General features: G+C 36.5%; 1 protein-coding gene across 1 annotated transcript in view; it reads left to right on the plus strand.

The window, feature by feature from the left end:
- The window catches only part of FNDC3B (fibronectin type III domain containing 3B), a 201,170-nt gene that overhangs the window by 14,532 nt on the left and 170,915 nt on the right, over nucleotides 1–15,723 (plus strand). Inside the window, exon 2 of the mRNA XM_015814932.1 lies at nucleotides 336–411. Coding sequence (XP_015670418.1) covers nucleotides 336–411 — 76 coding nt within the window. The remainder of the gene's footprint in view (nucleotides 1–335; nucleotides 412–15,723) is intronic.

Here is a 15,723-nt window from a genome sequence, read left to right on the forward strand (position 1 = left end):
AGGTTTGTAATTTGATTTATTAAAATATATTCTGTTTTAAGATGATATTCTTCAGTGAGTTTGCCCTTTGAGCCTCTTTCATTGGTAGACCTCGGTAGATGTCAAATGAAAATTTGGGCTCCTTTTAAAGAATACTGTATGTTTGCTTTTCTATTTTAGGTTTAAATATAGCTTAATTTAAAGAATTATGACTTGTGTAATAATAGTTTGGGATTCGATTTATCCTGTTTCTTTTTCTGAAAAACCTTTTCTGTGCCGTACTGTAAACTTTGCAGTTAAACTGAAATGATTTGAAGATTTTCATGTTAGTTTCTTTCTCTTTTTTTTCTGGGCAGGTCATTTTTGTTCAAGTTAATCCAGGTGAAACTTTTACCATAAGGGGTGAAGATGGAACTCTTCAGTGCATTCAAGGTAAGGAATTTTATAGGACAAAAATTTTGTTTCATGCTTTATTTTCTTGATTATTCATCTGTGATACTGTTAATGAATTCCTGATGACATTGACTCCTTAATTAAAGAAAGTTCATAAAGCTCAAATATACAAAATGTTAAAGGTTTTCAGCAAAGTGCTGAAAAACCACCTGGATAATCTGCAGCTCATACAGGTACAGATTTTTTGACCCTTACCTTTTCCTTTGAACCCAATAGCTTAAATCATTTTCCAACATCTATTCAACAAATTATTATACCTAAGGCAATAGAAGACATTTGGCAAGAAGATCTTTAGTGATACAGATTTATGCTATAACAGTTCATTTTTTTCTAGAAATCAGAATTTTTACAGGCAGAGGCTAGAAAGAAATCTGTGGGGATAGCCTAATTCTGATTTTGAAACATCATGTAGGGGGTTAACTTTTGAGTTCGGAAGCATTTTTACTTTCTCTTAGTTTTGTTTGCTGCTATCACATTGAATTTTCTGTTGTGTATACTTGTTTAAAGAGAGCAGGTATCTCATGCATGGGCCTGATTCTAAATTTTGTTGTTTCAGAAATTCTTTGAACTCTTTGAATCTCTATCAGATTGTGGTAGTGATACAAAGGTCACAACAAGGGGTGTGGGAGGGTGGATCATTGTTTTTTAAGAAAGAACAGTCTGAACAAAGTTAGGATTTATAGTGACTCAGTTAAAGTCAATACAATGCTTCACACATATTAATACATTTGGGAAGAGTAATCCCTTGTCTCCATTTAAGCATGGCATCCTATAATGAAGCATTTTGATTTAGGTTTAATATAGTCTGTAACCCACACATTGTGGTTTGCAGACCATGGTTTACAGCCAGGGTAAAAAAGTTTGGCCCCAGTTGGAACATTTTCAGATCTTGGGGTTTTGGAGGATTTAAAGGATAATACCTTCTGTTTAATTTGCCAATGAAGTCATGAATCCCTCCATCCTTCATTTTTATGTATGTTTCTCCATCATCATCCTTGTGGGTTTTTTTCTCTTTGTGTTGCTTATTAAAAAACAATAAACTGTAAATATTTTTTAAAAAACAAATCCCTTCATCCTCCAAAATACTAGGCTGATTTTCCTTCCTTCCTTCCTTCTTTCCTTCCTTCCTTCATCAATTTGAAATTGATACTTTATTCTCATTTCATTCCTTCAAATCCACCAAAAGCATCCCCCTCCAAAATAAGGAAAAAGTCCTGCAATGGAGATAGGGCCATTAGTTCCTAGTCTAGTGGTGGGCTGCAGAATTTTTTATCCAGTTGTATAAAGCAGCTATCATACTGAAAAGGAGTCCTGTGCCACTGTTGTTGAATAATCATATTGGGAAGGAACCTAACAGGTTATCAAGTCCAACTTCCTACACATTTTTAGAAATAACTACACCATCCCTGATAGATGACCCAAAGATGCTTTTTCAAGAGGCAGTAGACTTTCTTTGTTTTTCCTTGAAGATGGTTCACTTCTTATCTAAGAAGCTTCTTCAGTTCTGACTCAATCCCTGATAGATGACTACCTGGCCTCTATTTTAAAAAAATGTACCTTCCACTGAATGAAGCAAAAAGCTGAAACTTACTGTGTGCCCTCCCTCCCTCCCTCTTTCTCCTGATCAACAAAATCTCCTGATCCACAAAAAAAAAAACCCACTTCATAAATTATTATAAAACAAGGGAGGTGAATTTAAAGTAGTCCGGCCCACATTGGAAGCAAGATGGCCCTTTGTTCAGAAGATGTTTACCCTTAATTTGTGATGTAGCAAGAGACGTGAACCCACTCGAATTGGACTTAGTTCCATAAGCTTTGGTTTAAGGCAATGCGTGAGCTCACCCAGTGAACTCTATATGGATAAAGTATTGGACAGAGAGTTCACATTTCAATTCTCCAGTCATCCGTGCAATTTATAACTTGGGATTAATTGCTGTCAACCTTAACTTATCTCACAAAATTGTTGTGGGGATAAAAGGGATCAAGAAGTTGAAATGATATGTACAGCCCTAAATTCCTTGGGTGAAACATAGGATAAAAAAATGTACTCAAGTAAAAACACTGCTTACTCTGTGTTCTATAGGGTAAGTAATGGCTGAAACTTAAAAAAGAGACCTTACCTTAGACCACCTAGGGAGTATATAATTTAGGCAAAGATTAAAACACAACTTCAGATTCACACTTTTAGGACAGTATAGAATTCTAGGGCTTGGCAGACTTTTACTTCTAGGACAACTTGGGTTTTGTCCTTGAAAGTGACATGGAAAGCCAAAAAATAAATGTCAAGTTAGATTTTCCTTGCTTTGGCCACATGAAAGGTGTTTGGTCAATATATAATTCATGCTTAATGTTGAAAGAAAAGCACATTTGTATGGCTTACTATAATGCAGAAACTCTTCAAGTTAAGCTGATGCTTGGGGGTGGGAGGAGAAATTGCTCCCTGTAACATTGCCAGGTTTTGGGAGAGGTGATGCCCGCAGTCATGCATACTATGTGTGAATCATTCATGGTAAATAAATCTGTCCGACGGCTACATTTTTTTTTTCACATTCTTTTTTTTTTCCTGCTTGAAGCCGGTGATCATGAAAGCAAGAAAACTATTCATTGGGGCTCCATATTATAAAAGGAGCAATTCACTCATGACCCTCCAATAGTATAATTTCATGAAGTGATTTATGGTTTTTGCTTTGCTTTTTTTCATTTATTTATAGGAAAAATGAAAAAGGAACTAATGAAGATGACTAGTGCTTATGACTAACCTATTCATACCTGTCTAGTTCAGAAGAAGCAACAGTCCTAGAAACTATTTGTGATTCCACATGCTGTGTCTTTCCAAGGGACTTTGCGATTAAGGCTTTGTATGTGGGTTCAGAAAATAATTGTATTGGTTGGATCAGTTCTGTTAGATGACTGCTGAACCTCTTCTTAAAAACTATAAATTGAAAGACAATCCAGTTCTATCTAAGCTTCCATTGAAATGCCTTTCCTATCTTTTGATTCTGTTGCTCTGATCCTATCAGAGTTTTCTTTAGATGCTGCCAAGATCTAAATCTTTTTTCTAAGCAATTATTCTTCCATCTTTGATGTCCAGCTATATAACAGCCATCTGGAAATGTACATAACAACAGAACAATGAAGGTGGACCACATAGGTGTGGCATTACAGCTTTTGCCTCAAGGCTATGCAACCTTTTGAGGCAGTCACCACACCACTACTTCTCTGTGGAAGTCTGGTTATTTGGTTATTTGTTTGCAGACATTTTATTACCTAGGTAAGTAATGTCATCCCAGTGAGTAAGTGAATGAGTGTAGGGTTTGTTTCCTGTTTATATATATATAAAATAGCCTGCCCTTCCTGTTTTGGTGGGAGTGTGTGATCTCCTCCTTGGTGGTTCCTTGACTAGAGTATTCTTTTCTGCTTTATTGTTTGTCTGGTGCTGATCCTTGATCACTTGGGTGTTGCTACTGGAAGAGATGAGTTCCTCAAAACAACTCCAAAATAACCAGAAAGCATTAAGAACTAACCCTGAACTGGTCTCTTCTATTGGATTACTATATTTGACAATGTAGCCACATCTATCACAACAGCGCTTTTACCACTTCAAATGCTTACTTAACAAGAGGCAAGTAGGTGTGGTGCTGCTACTCCCTCTCCTTCCTACCCCTTCCCTTTTGTCTTTTTACAAGCCTTCCCCAAAAAGCTCTAGGCCAGGGGTAGGCAACCTTGGCTCTTTTATGACTCATGAACTTCAACTCCCAGAATTCCTGAACCAGCATGGCTGGCTCAGGAATTCTGGGAGTTGGTTCACGAGTCATAAAAGAGGCAAGGTTGCCTACCCCTGCTCTAGGCCGAACTACCCACATTTTAATTTTATTGGCTAATATTGTTTGTGCTGTCTTGGTGAGGCCCAGAGTCATTATGGGGCATGAAGGTGATGGTTCACAGCAAGGTTCTTTCTCATATAGTTATTGTTTAATTAAATAATTTTATGTATGTATGTATGTATGTATGTATGTATATAATTAAAAGGCAGCAATCGGGTGAGCTTTATGGATAATCTGTAGGCACATTGGCACCATGGTGACTATTCTCGTTCTGTACAAATACATGTCTTTCATTCCAAGTTCTGCCTCTATTGGTAGCCCTAATTTTTCTTTAAAAAAAATGATCATGTTGTGCATACAGCTTCTATTCATGAACATGTGTTTAAGATTAGGAGGTTCCTGTATCGCCTGTTTTTATTGAGTCTTTCTCTGTACTTGTTTTTAGTTCTCAGTCTTGAAAGCTGGTGACATTCTCCGATCAGTCAATTCCTAATCTCAGTTGGTAGCCTTGCTGCAGTGTTGATTGAGTTTTAATGAAAAGCATTTGTGTTAATGCTCTGAATTTCTGCACTGGCTCTGCTTTAACACTCAGTCCCTTGATGAAGAAAGGAAAGAGCATGTTGAAATATGGGCACAAAGAGTTGCCTTTTAGCTTGTTACCTTCCATCTTTCTGGCTGTCATAGAGCAAATCTTTCTTTTAAACCTAGCACTGGAACTAGTCAGTGGCCAGTGGATGCAAATGCTATAAATCGTATACCATTTTTGTCCAGTAAAATCAAGACAGTAGAGGTAGTCCTTGACTTACAACAGTTCGTTTAGTGACCTTTCAAAGTTACAATGGCATTGAAAAAAGTGACTTAATGACCATTTTTCATACTTACGCCCATTGCAGCATCCCCACAATCATGTGATCCAAATTCATATTTTGACTCATATTTATGATGGTTGCAGTGTTCCAGGGTCAGATCAGGTCCCTTTTGCAACCTTCTAACTAGCAAAGTCAATGGGGAAGCCAGAGTCACTTAACAACCGTGTTACTAATTTAACAACTGAAGTGATTCACTTAACAAATGGGACAAGTTGTAAAATGGGACAAAACTCACTTAACACATTTCTCACTTAGCAACATAAATGTTGGGCTCAGTTGTGGTCATAGGTTGAAGACTACCTGTAACTACAAGACTCTAATCTCCCAACTCAAATGAGAAACTGCTTTTTTCTCTAGAAAGAGCGTCATACGTACGTACGTGATCAATACCATCTTTCTGTTCAGACATGCCCTTTACACAATTTAGGTTTTGCATATCCAAAGGAATCCGAAGTGGATGTACTCCATGCTGGGGTGAATTAGAATTCCTAGAACGGTTAGCCAGCATGGAAGGCAACAGCTTGAGAAAATCTTATTATAGAGACCATATCTGAATTAGAAATCTGAAATTAAGTAAATCAAATCAAATTGCTGTTTTCTCAAAATATGCCTTTTAATTATATCTTTTAGTTTCTGGTTAGTAGGTAGACCAGAGATTGGTAGGATTGAAGTGCCAGGAATTTCTGATTGGTCTCTGATCTTAATGGTGCAGGGTTCATGAAACTGGATTCTAGCAGATCAGTCTCTCAAATATTGTGTATTTTGTTTCTCAGTGTACTTCAGCTTTATGTTAGAACAATCTTGCTCTATTGACTTCCTTGACTTCCAACTTATGCTTGAATTTTAAAGTCCCAGTAAGCTACCACTTTTTAAAAAATCAGCTGTGTGTCTACTGTTGTCTGCCTGTCTGTCTGAGTTTCTGTTTTTTTGTGGTGGTTTTTGGTTCAGCTTCCTAGCCAGTAGATAATTTAAAACATAAAAGAATCCATGAACAAGAATTGGAGAGACAAACTGGAAAGCAGGACTTGATGCAGTGACCGCTTTGTTTTGGCTTCAACAGAGTCTCTGAAGTTTGGAGCATATAAATTTTCATTGGTGCATATAGTCCAGTAAAATGCTGAATGTATAATACAATACATATACACAAATTGTAGTTCATCCTTCCTTTCAATATCAGCTCGGTATGCAGGTTTTCCATCCTCTCATTCTGTTTTATTTCAGACTTAACATTGTGATATAAGGTTTGTAAAGAGATAGTGACTGGCCCATGGCTGAAACAGGACTTGAGAAAGATCGTGTTCAAACTATTAAGTGGAGTGGAGCAGGAGATATATGTGGAGGGGACAGAGTGGGAGAGAAAGAGAGGGAGAAAGAGTTTGATCTTGTAATTAAGGCACCAATTAGCCATGAAAATCAGGTGGGTGACTTTAGGCCAGTCATACTTTCTCAGCCAAACCTACCTACAGGGTTGTTATGAGGAAAATACATGCAGGAGATGACTAGGCTGAGATGGAGGGAGGGGTCAGATGTGTCATCAATCATGAGTTCCTTCACACCACAAAAAAATCTAAGTCCAGCTCACCTTGAATTCCTTTGACTGTTATCTATCACCAATTTGCTTTGACCATTAGTAGTTCAGATTCTTATAGAGAGATTAAGCTTGCAATAAATCTTTATACTCATTTGAACTGCCTGGATTTTTTTTTTTTAATTTCCTTGGGGTTTGTCAATAGGAGGAGGAAGGTATTGGATATGTTCATCATCTTGAGTTATTTGTAAAAATAATAAAGATGGGATAAAATAATAAATATATTTGTTTTGATATTTCCAGTTGATTTATATTTACGTATGTTTTTATTCTATTTATTCTAAATTTTACTCAAATTATTCTATGTTTAAAAAATTTGGCATAAGAATTTTATATTTGCTGGAATCGAAAACTTATTTTCACAACAGAACATAAATTAGCATAAATTCCGTATTAATTGGCTTCTACAGCAGAGGTCTCCAATCTTTCTTGGTTGGTGGAATGGAGGGAAAGGGAGAGGAAGCATTTTATGCACACGCCCGTGCGCATACACAAACAGGGCCGCGAGCATTTGCAACGCAAATGGAGCGGTGCTAACGCCCATGTGACACTCGCTAGCACCGCCCCATTTTCACCACACGGCACTCCGTTTGCGTAGTGGTTGTGTGAGTGAGTACGTACACGTGCACACACTGGCCAGCCTGTTTTGTGGCCCGCTGGGTAGCAGGCCACAGCCCAGTAGTGGGTTGTAGCCCTCAGGTTGGGGACCCCTGCTGTACAGGACCTTTCCTACATGCATGTGATGTCACATCATAGTTTAAAAAGGAACAGGATTTACATCGATACAGTGATGCTGTATTTGTCATTTTGTCCTTCCTTCTCGCTCTCTCTCTCTAACACACACACACACACACACACACAAACGATGCCTCTGTGCATATTCAGGCAAAACATTCCTCAATTCATGCCTATTCATCTGATGATGCACTTTCTCCAAATTAACAAATATGGAATAAGTTTTCCACATTCATACATATCTCGGTGACTTATTGAAAAGCAAATATCTGTCTGCAGGAACATAAGACCATACTGCATTTTTCAAATATTGCTCATTGTCACCTCTCCTCCTCTTTCATTTAGAAATTGCCAAAGGAACATATAACACTTTATCGATTTTGCATTCATTCATTCTTGATGTCTTTATCAAGAATCATAGCATTCTTTTAATTGTTAGCTGCAGACAGAGGCTTCACATGCATACTTTAAACAAGTCGCATAGCCACTCCATAAGCAAACCACAGACATATTTTAACATTTCTTCAGTTAAACTATCTACATTTACAATCTCACCATTTTTCCAACATTCTTTCACCAATTAACCTTCTTTTCATTTTTTTTCTTCAAAACTAATGTGTATAACATTTATTCCAGTTCCATTCTTTGGCACATCATGACCACACTCAAATAATATCTAAAATTTCAGTGTGTTTCCACTGCAGTTTCATCCCTAATCATTTCATCAGTTTTATTTTTAATACCATTTGCTCTGCTGGAGTCTCTTTGCATAATTCTCTGAAGCCACTTCCAAAGCAATTTTATTTATTCCACCCAATTCACACTGCCTATTCTCTGCCTTTTTTTAACTTAACCATTCCTTGCTGTCTTTGATTACAGTCTTTGCAGCATTCTTTTTATCTCTCTACACAATATAGAATATTTCTCATCTTCATTTTGTATAGTAATATATGCATGTTTTCTCATATACTCCCTCTTTGAGTTCACAATTCCATCCATTTCATTATTTATGTATATATATTGATCCAGTTTAGATGGCTGCTCATCTATCCAAGAACCTCTGAATAGTGAGAAAAATAAAAACTGAGAATTTCATTAAAACCAAAAACCACTAACCCAAATTAGGGCTCAATAAAAGTCACTAGAGCATACAACCATGCCAAAGATCCCCACTAAGCTCCCAACTGAAATACCTACTTCTTAATGCACTAATTCTTCACATTAGTGTTGTTCCTCATACATTTATGGTATACTATAAAGCCATTCTCTCCGTTATGTTCAATGTAGTTTCCATGTTCCTCTATTTTTTCATTCATTGTTTCTCTTCCTACCATAATTCATTCACTCTTCTTTGACTTTCACTCTCATTTCTTTCATTTTTATCATTTTTCTCCATGTCTGCTTTTTCCCAAGATCTACTCTTACCAAATAATGGTCTGTAGCACATACAGGGCTACTAAACATCATCTTATCATTCATACATATCTCAGTCTCTAATAAGGAATAGACTCAATCCTTCATTTAGGTTTATATTTATTCCTTTGGCATATATACATATAAGTTGCCATGTTTAAACCATGGGTCCAAAACATACTCATCATTCACCAATCTGATTCATTCTTCCATCACTGAGTGTGCTCTGTTCCTATTTCCATTCATCTCACCTTCCAAAATGGCTTTCCCCCTAGATTTTTCCTTCCTTCCTTCCTTCCTTCCTTCCTTCCTTCCTTCCTTCCTTCCTTCCTTCCTTCCTTCCTTCCTTCCTTCCTTCCTTCCTTCCTTCCTTCCTTCCTTCCTTCACAAAGTTCTTATCTGGTGCTTCCATTATCATTATGCACTTGAGCATAACATGCAAATTTTGGATTTCTATTTTTATGTATACCCTCAACAACCTATTGTAGATGATATCATTTTATACTTTCTAATGAACATTTTGACCTTTTTGTAAGTAAACCTATTTCTCAACTGCCATTTGTCCTCATATTTTCATCTGTTCCATTTGCTGAGTTGAGAACATCTTAATTCAAAAGTTACATAATTCCCCTTTCTAACTAATACACAGCAATATACAAATGTAATCTAGTGCATTAAGTCACGCTCTTTACCCTGTATTTGTCTTGCATTCCAAGTTATAAAATTTCATATACCATGAGGTCACTTTATGAGTCAATGTGAGGCCACTGCCCTTACCATTTCTCATGGCTTTAATCAAGTGAGGTGTTCCCAAGACAGTATTTTAGATTACAGAGAAGACAAAGAGAGAATAAGAGAGAAAAGACAGTAATAGAAAAGATATTATAATCCTTAGCTGTACATGTGTAAAATGTAAAATGAAAGTGTAAAGACAATACTGGTCAATGTTGATGCTTCATGGCCATTATGCTACAAACACAACCAAAAACTAGTTTTATCCTACATAATCTCATGCTCTTCTATGCTACCTATTATTTCTTAAATCCTTGCATTCTAACCCATATTGTTCAAGTACACACTCGGGAGCGTTGTGATAATCTAGAATTAAAATTAAGCAAACTCGCAATTGCAAAAAAACCCAGAAGATAAACCTTCTTTTTATCTAGGGCCTACAACTTAAGGTTTGGAGAGAAGTTTATGAAGTCCAGTCATTAATATTTCTAAGTTGAAATGTAATGAAATTTAATGAGAGACTTTCATTAAGGACTGTTTACATCTAAAGAGTTTATAGGGATAATTACTTATGAGAATAATACAACAGTAAGAATACTTGCTGATTTTGCTAAAGGTTGACCATAGATCAACCTCTGCTTTCTTTTCCTAGAACCTTTAAAATAAACTGCCCCGCAAAAAAGAGGATGCTTTCAAACAACAAATTGTTCTGAATAAAAATATATCACACAGACACCCTACAATTGAAAAGATGATAGCACAAGTCTCCAACCACTGGAACTTTGTGTTCTTTGTAGAAAAGAAGTTTACAACCAAAATACTTTCTTCTGAAAACAAGTCAATCTCAGAAACCTTAGGAGAATAATGAATTTTAAGTTACAAATCTGCACCCAAATTCTGTCAGACGTTACAGAGACTGGAATGTAAGCTATTCTCTTGAACTTTGTTGTTGTTGTTGTTGTTATTGTTGTTCTACTAACCAGCTGGTCCCAGGACAAAGTTAACTAGCTGACAAGAGAGCAGCAGCTGCAATATCTAATGTTCATTTATTAATACCTTCATATATTTGATGGACAGTGTTTTGATTAAAATGCCTTTGGGGTAATATGCGTGAAAGGGGGGTGCTCTTCAGAGTCATTGCCTAATGCTTTCAGAGCTGATGGTTAATTTCAGGCTCAGAAAGGGCTGTATATAAGTATACTAGAAACTAATTATGCCACCTGCCAAGTCAGAGAAATGTTTTCAGCATAATACCTGCCAATAAAATGTCCAATATTCTTTAGAGATACTGGCGATAGTCTGAAACCACACATAGTGCAATAGTAACCGGTTAAATTTTTCTTTTAGAAAAATTGTCCACGATGGGAAATCTGCCAGAGTTTTAAGTTTCAGAGACTACTAGAAGTAAAGAGGGATGCAGGCAATTTCGGGGAAATAGCATCATTTTCATGAAATATTAGTATTTTATATTTTGTGTTCCTGTTGAATTGACAACTGTCTTGAGCAGGGCTTTTTTTTGTCATGGAACGCCCAGAACGGAGTTCTGGCACCTTTTTTGGATGGAACCTTGTAGGGTAGGCAAGGCGGGTTGTATGATGTGTGTGAGTTCCAACACTTTTTTTATATATATACAAAAAAAGCACTGGTCTTGAGCATAAAGACTATGTTGTTTTCTTCAGGTGCCTTCACCCTAAATTATGACTTAGTAAGAGAACATCCAAGAATGGAAAAGAATGGAAACTTTAAAAACATAGATAATTACAAATGCTTACTCTTTAGTTCAATGTCAGTTTTAGCCCACTTTATTTCCTCCTTTTGTTCTCCAGTGTAAATGAATGAATGAGGAAGGAAAAGAGAAATGTTAAAAAAAACAACCCTCCATTGTACAGTGACTAGATTTCTTGTGGGTGAACATAAGTATAACTTGTGATTGTCCTCCCAGCAGTTAGTGTTTAAGACATAGGGTTTTAAAGGTAGCATTCATCAACTGTACTCTAAGCATTTGTTAGTTCCTTTTTAAAACCTTTTTCATCCTTCATAATTTTAAGATGTATGGACTCTAGCTTCCAGAATTCTCTAGCCACATGTCTTAAAGTTGTCAGGGTTGAGAAACACTTTTCTAAACTGAGGCTACCACCATATCTGATGGCAACAAATTCCATAGTATAAAGGAATGCTTCGTTTTATTGATCTCTCATGTTCCAATGTTTTGTTTCAATGGAAGATCTCAAGTTCTCAAGCTTCTAAATTTATGGAGCAAACATTGTAGAACCTCATCCTGGGATCTGGTGCATGATAGGCCTCAGCCACTGAGTTGGAGGAGTTGCAAAAGTGATGCTGTTTATAGAGTTTCTAGGGTGGAATTTGGACAATCAAGGAAAAGTTAATATTGGAGATTTACAGTTAGATGTTTTAGGACAACTGATATTATTAACAGATGTAACAAGGATAAAAGACCAGGAAAGATACTGTATATAAGTTTGAACTGGATTTAGGAGGGACTAAATAGGAATCGTAGCCCTAAAAGAGGAGTATGAGACTGTAAAAATCTGGATGGCCACAAGTTAAATGCAGTGACGTGGTGTCTCTTTGTTGCTGTCAAACTGTCACTTATATTTTTGCAGCCTATGTGTGGTAGCTCTAGATAAGAGCCTCATTTGAATAGCTTTACACAGAGTCCATTTTCTTCTCTGTAAATAGGATCAGTCAAAACCTTTTCCAGATATTCATCTTAAAAGTATAAAAATCTCTTAAGCAGCTTGACATGTCTCCTTCCCAGCTTTCGCTGTTATGTGTTTAGAAAGTTCTTTTATGTACTGTGAGCCAGAATTTCTAAACCCAAGAGATCTGAAGGGTTTTTAGTAGAAATAATTTGTAAGTATAGGCAAGGGCTTGATGTCAGAAATGCAATATTAAAGAAGAAAGTTTGCAGTAAAAAATAGCCAGGGGTTTAAGAATAATAACTAAAATGAGAAATTGGTAGATTTGGGCAGATGTTTTATTATACATTAAATATATACCTCCACGTACGACCACAACTGACACCCCAAATTTTATGCTAAGTGAAAAAATTGTTAAGTGAGTTTTGCCCCATTTTACAACCTTTCTTGCCACAGTTGTTAAGTGAATCACTGAAGTTGTTAAATTAGTAAGATGGCTTCCCCATTGTCTTTGCTTGTCAGAAGGTTGCAAAAGATGATCACATGACCCCGGGACCTTGCAACCATCGTAAATATGAACCAGCTGTCAAGCATTCAAATGTAAAACATGTGACTATAGGTATGCTGGTTATGGTCATAAGCGTGAAAAATGGTCATAAGTCACTTTTTTCAGTGCCGTTGTAACTTCGAACAGTCACTAAACAAACTGTTGTAAGTCAAGTACTGCCTGTATACCCTTTCTTCATAGGACCAGTTTCCATGTAGTATCAGCTGTTTAACTCCCTTGCATTGATTCTGGTATTTCTTTAGGCTGAATAATTAGACCTAGTGATTTCTCACAATTACTTGTTGTTCTCTCACACATTATTTTTTTTTAAAAACCCATCGTTTTAGCTATTCAGTTATATTAAAATGAAAATAAACCTTGGCAGAGTTTTTCAGATTTTATAATTGAGTTTAATTCTGAATTAGAAGTGTTGGGGAAAACAGACAAGAGCCTACCGCTAGTAGTCTAAACAAAACGAGTCTCACTTATCAAAATAGGCTTCAGAGCATGCAGAGAATTTGAATTAATCACAAACAAGGTTCTTTTTTATCTTTTGCATTGTAACTTCAGCTAGGGTATGCAAACATCTGTTTTATCATTCTGAATAACTTATTTGTTAGTGCAATTAAATCTGAATTTCTTATCGTGATCCAAGTTTACAGACTCTCCGAATTTTCTTTGTCTATCAAAAAATGTGATTACAGTTGTCCTGTGTTCCTATCCAAGTAACCTTCATTTTATTATCTAAACTGTTTACGTCTGTTTCTCTTGCAGTCTTCTTGTGATTCTTTATGAAATTGTTTTAAATTGGTTCGGTGGTGTCTCTGCGTGTTTTCTTTTTGAGAAATTACACTGTTTTAAAACATTTACATTTCATTCATGTAGGCTGGTTTTATTAGAGTTATCACAAGGACACTGCTTTGCTTAGAAACTAGTCAATATTAGCCAATGGAAACATATTTAATTCTTTTTATTTAAACAAATCATTTAAAAATCCAATTGTGAGATTCACTTTGTCAGCAGATTACAACTTATTTTGGAATGGGTTGACCATATGTGGCATGGGATTACACAGAGATTGCTTTATGTTGCAAGGTGGCGGCCCCCAATCTTATGGGCACCAGGGACTGGTTCCATAGAGCAGGGGTTCCCAACCTTGGCAACTTTAAGACCTGTGGACAGCATGGCTGGCTGGGGAATTCTGGGAGTTGAAATCCACAAGTCTTAAAGTTGCCAAGGTTGAGGACCCCTGCCATAGAGAGAGATGGACCGGAGGGGATGTGGTTTCATTGTGCTGCCTTCATCCCGTGGATGGGGCTTCACTTATTTGCATGGCCCGGTTTCTGGTATGGTATGGCCGGGTGCCGGTCCACAGACTGAAGGTTGGGAACCCCTGTTGTAAGGTTTCTTTTCAGAAGGATTAGTTTTTCCAGTAGTATTGTCTAAAGAAGATAAAAATGAATAAAAAAAACAATGTAAAGTAAGGAAGAAAACAGAAAAGGAAAGACATAAAAGATAAAGCAATAAGTGCAAGAAAAGAAAAGGTGAAAAAAAAAAAGAAAGAAAAAAGATATAAAGAAGTGTTTTCCAATATTCTTCATGATAAGTACAATTATATTCTAATCTCTCTCTCTCTCTCTCTCTCTCTCTCTCTCTCTCTCTCTCTCTCTCTCTCTCTCTCTCTCTCATGGTCATGTGATCAAAGTTCAGATGCTTGGCAACTGATTCATATTTATGATGGTTGCAGGGTCCTGAGTTCATGAGATCACCTTTTGTGACCTTCTGACAAGCAACATTAATGAGGAAGCCAGATTCAATTAACAACTGTGTTACTAACTTGACAGCTGCAGTGGTTCACTTAACAACTGTGCCAAGAAAGGTCATAAAATGGGTAAAAATTCACTTAACAAATTCCTCACTTAGCAAACAAAAATTTTGGACTCAATTGTGCTTGTAAGTCAAGGGCTACCTGTACTCTTCTTTCTATAATCTATCCTGTGCAATCATCAAAGCCATAAATTACAAGTTCATTTTTTCATTTTTATGCAAAAATCCATCAGAGATTTCCAGTCACCAATAAATGTAGTGTCTTTTCTCTAATCAAAGAAATAAAATTATCCATCTCTGATTAATCTTTCAATCTCTGCACATCTTGCCACACTAATGAGGCAAATATGAGATGTTCTACATCCCTAATCTCCTCCCCACCCACCCACCTCCACCGGAATGACTTCAGATTTTAAATTTTTCATCTTAAAAGTAAACTAAGACCTTGAAGAACTTTAACTGAAAACATTGGCTCTTTAAACAAATGCACACAGTCTACCTTAAGAATGGAATTGGAATTTCTACTCAAAATAGAATGGCAGGACATAAAGTGAATATAAATGACTGAGGTGGTTGTAAGGCCAATTTTAAAAATAAGATTAGGAGGAGAGGAGGAAGCAGAAAATTACAGGTCTGTTAGCTTAACATCTGTTCTGAATAAATTGGTGGAAAGTATTACTAAACACAAAATAATCGAATAAAAGATAAAATAGCACATAAGCAGGGAAGCATGTCTAAACAAGAATCAACGGGGCTTCTGAAAAGAAAAGTCACAAATTTATTAAAGATGAGTGAGATGAGATAGGGGTTTTTTGGAGGGAGTTCTTTAAGAAAAGTAGGTTGGAATAATCTAGCAGACCTGCCTTACTTGGATTTTTCAGAAGGCTTTTAATAAAAAAATTCTCTACATTTATGAGAAAAATATAACAGTAGTGGCAGAAAAGAAAACTCCTGCTTCTCTACTGGTAAGCATAGTCTGTAGATCAGTGATGGCAAGCTTTTGGGCTCAGTGGGTCCAAAATTTGGAAAATGTCAACTTGACTCTGCTGACTGACATGTTTTTACTCCTTCCTTCCTTCCTTCCTTCCTTCCTTCC

This window comes from Protobothrops mucrosquamatus, unplaced genomic scaffold, assembly GCF_001527695.2.
Source record: "Protobothrops mucrosquamatus isolate PMUCROS unplaced genomic scaffold, P.Mucros_1.0 scaffold298, whole genome shotgun sequence".
Lineage (NCBI taxonomy): Eukaryota > Metazoa > Chordata > Lepidosauria > Squamata > Viperidae > Protobothrops > Protobothrops mucrosquamatus.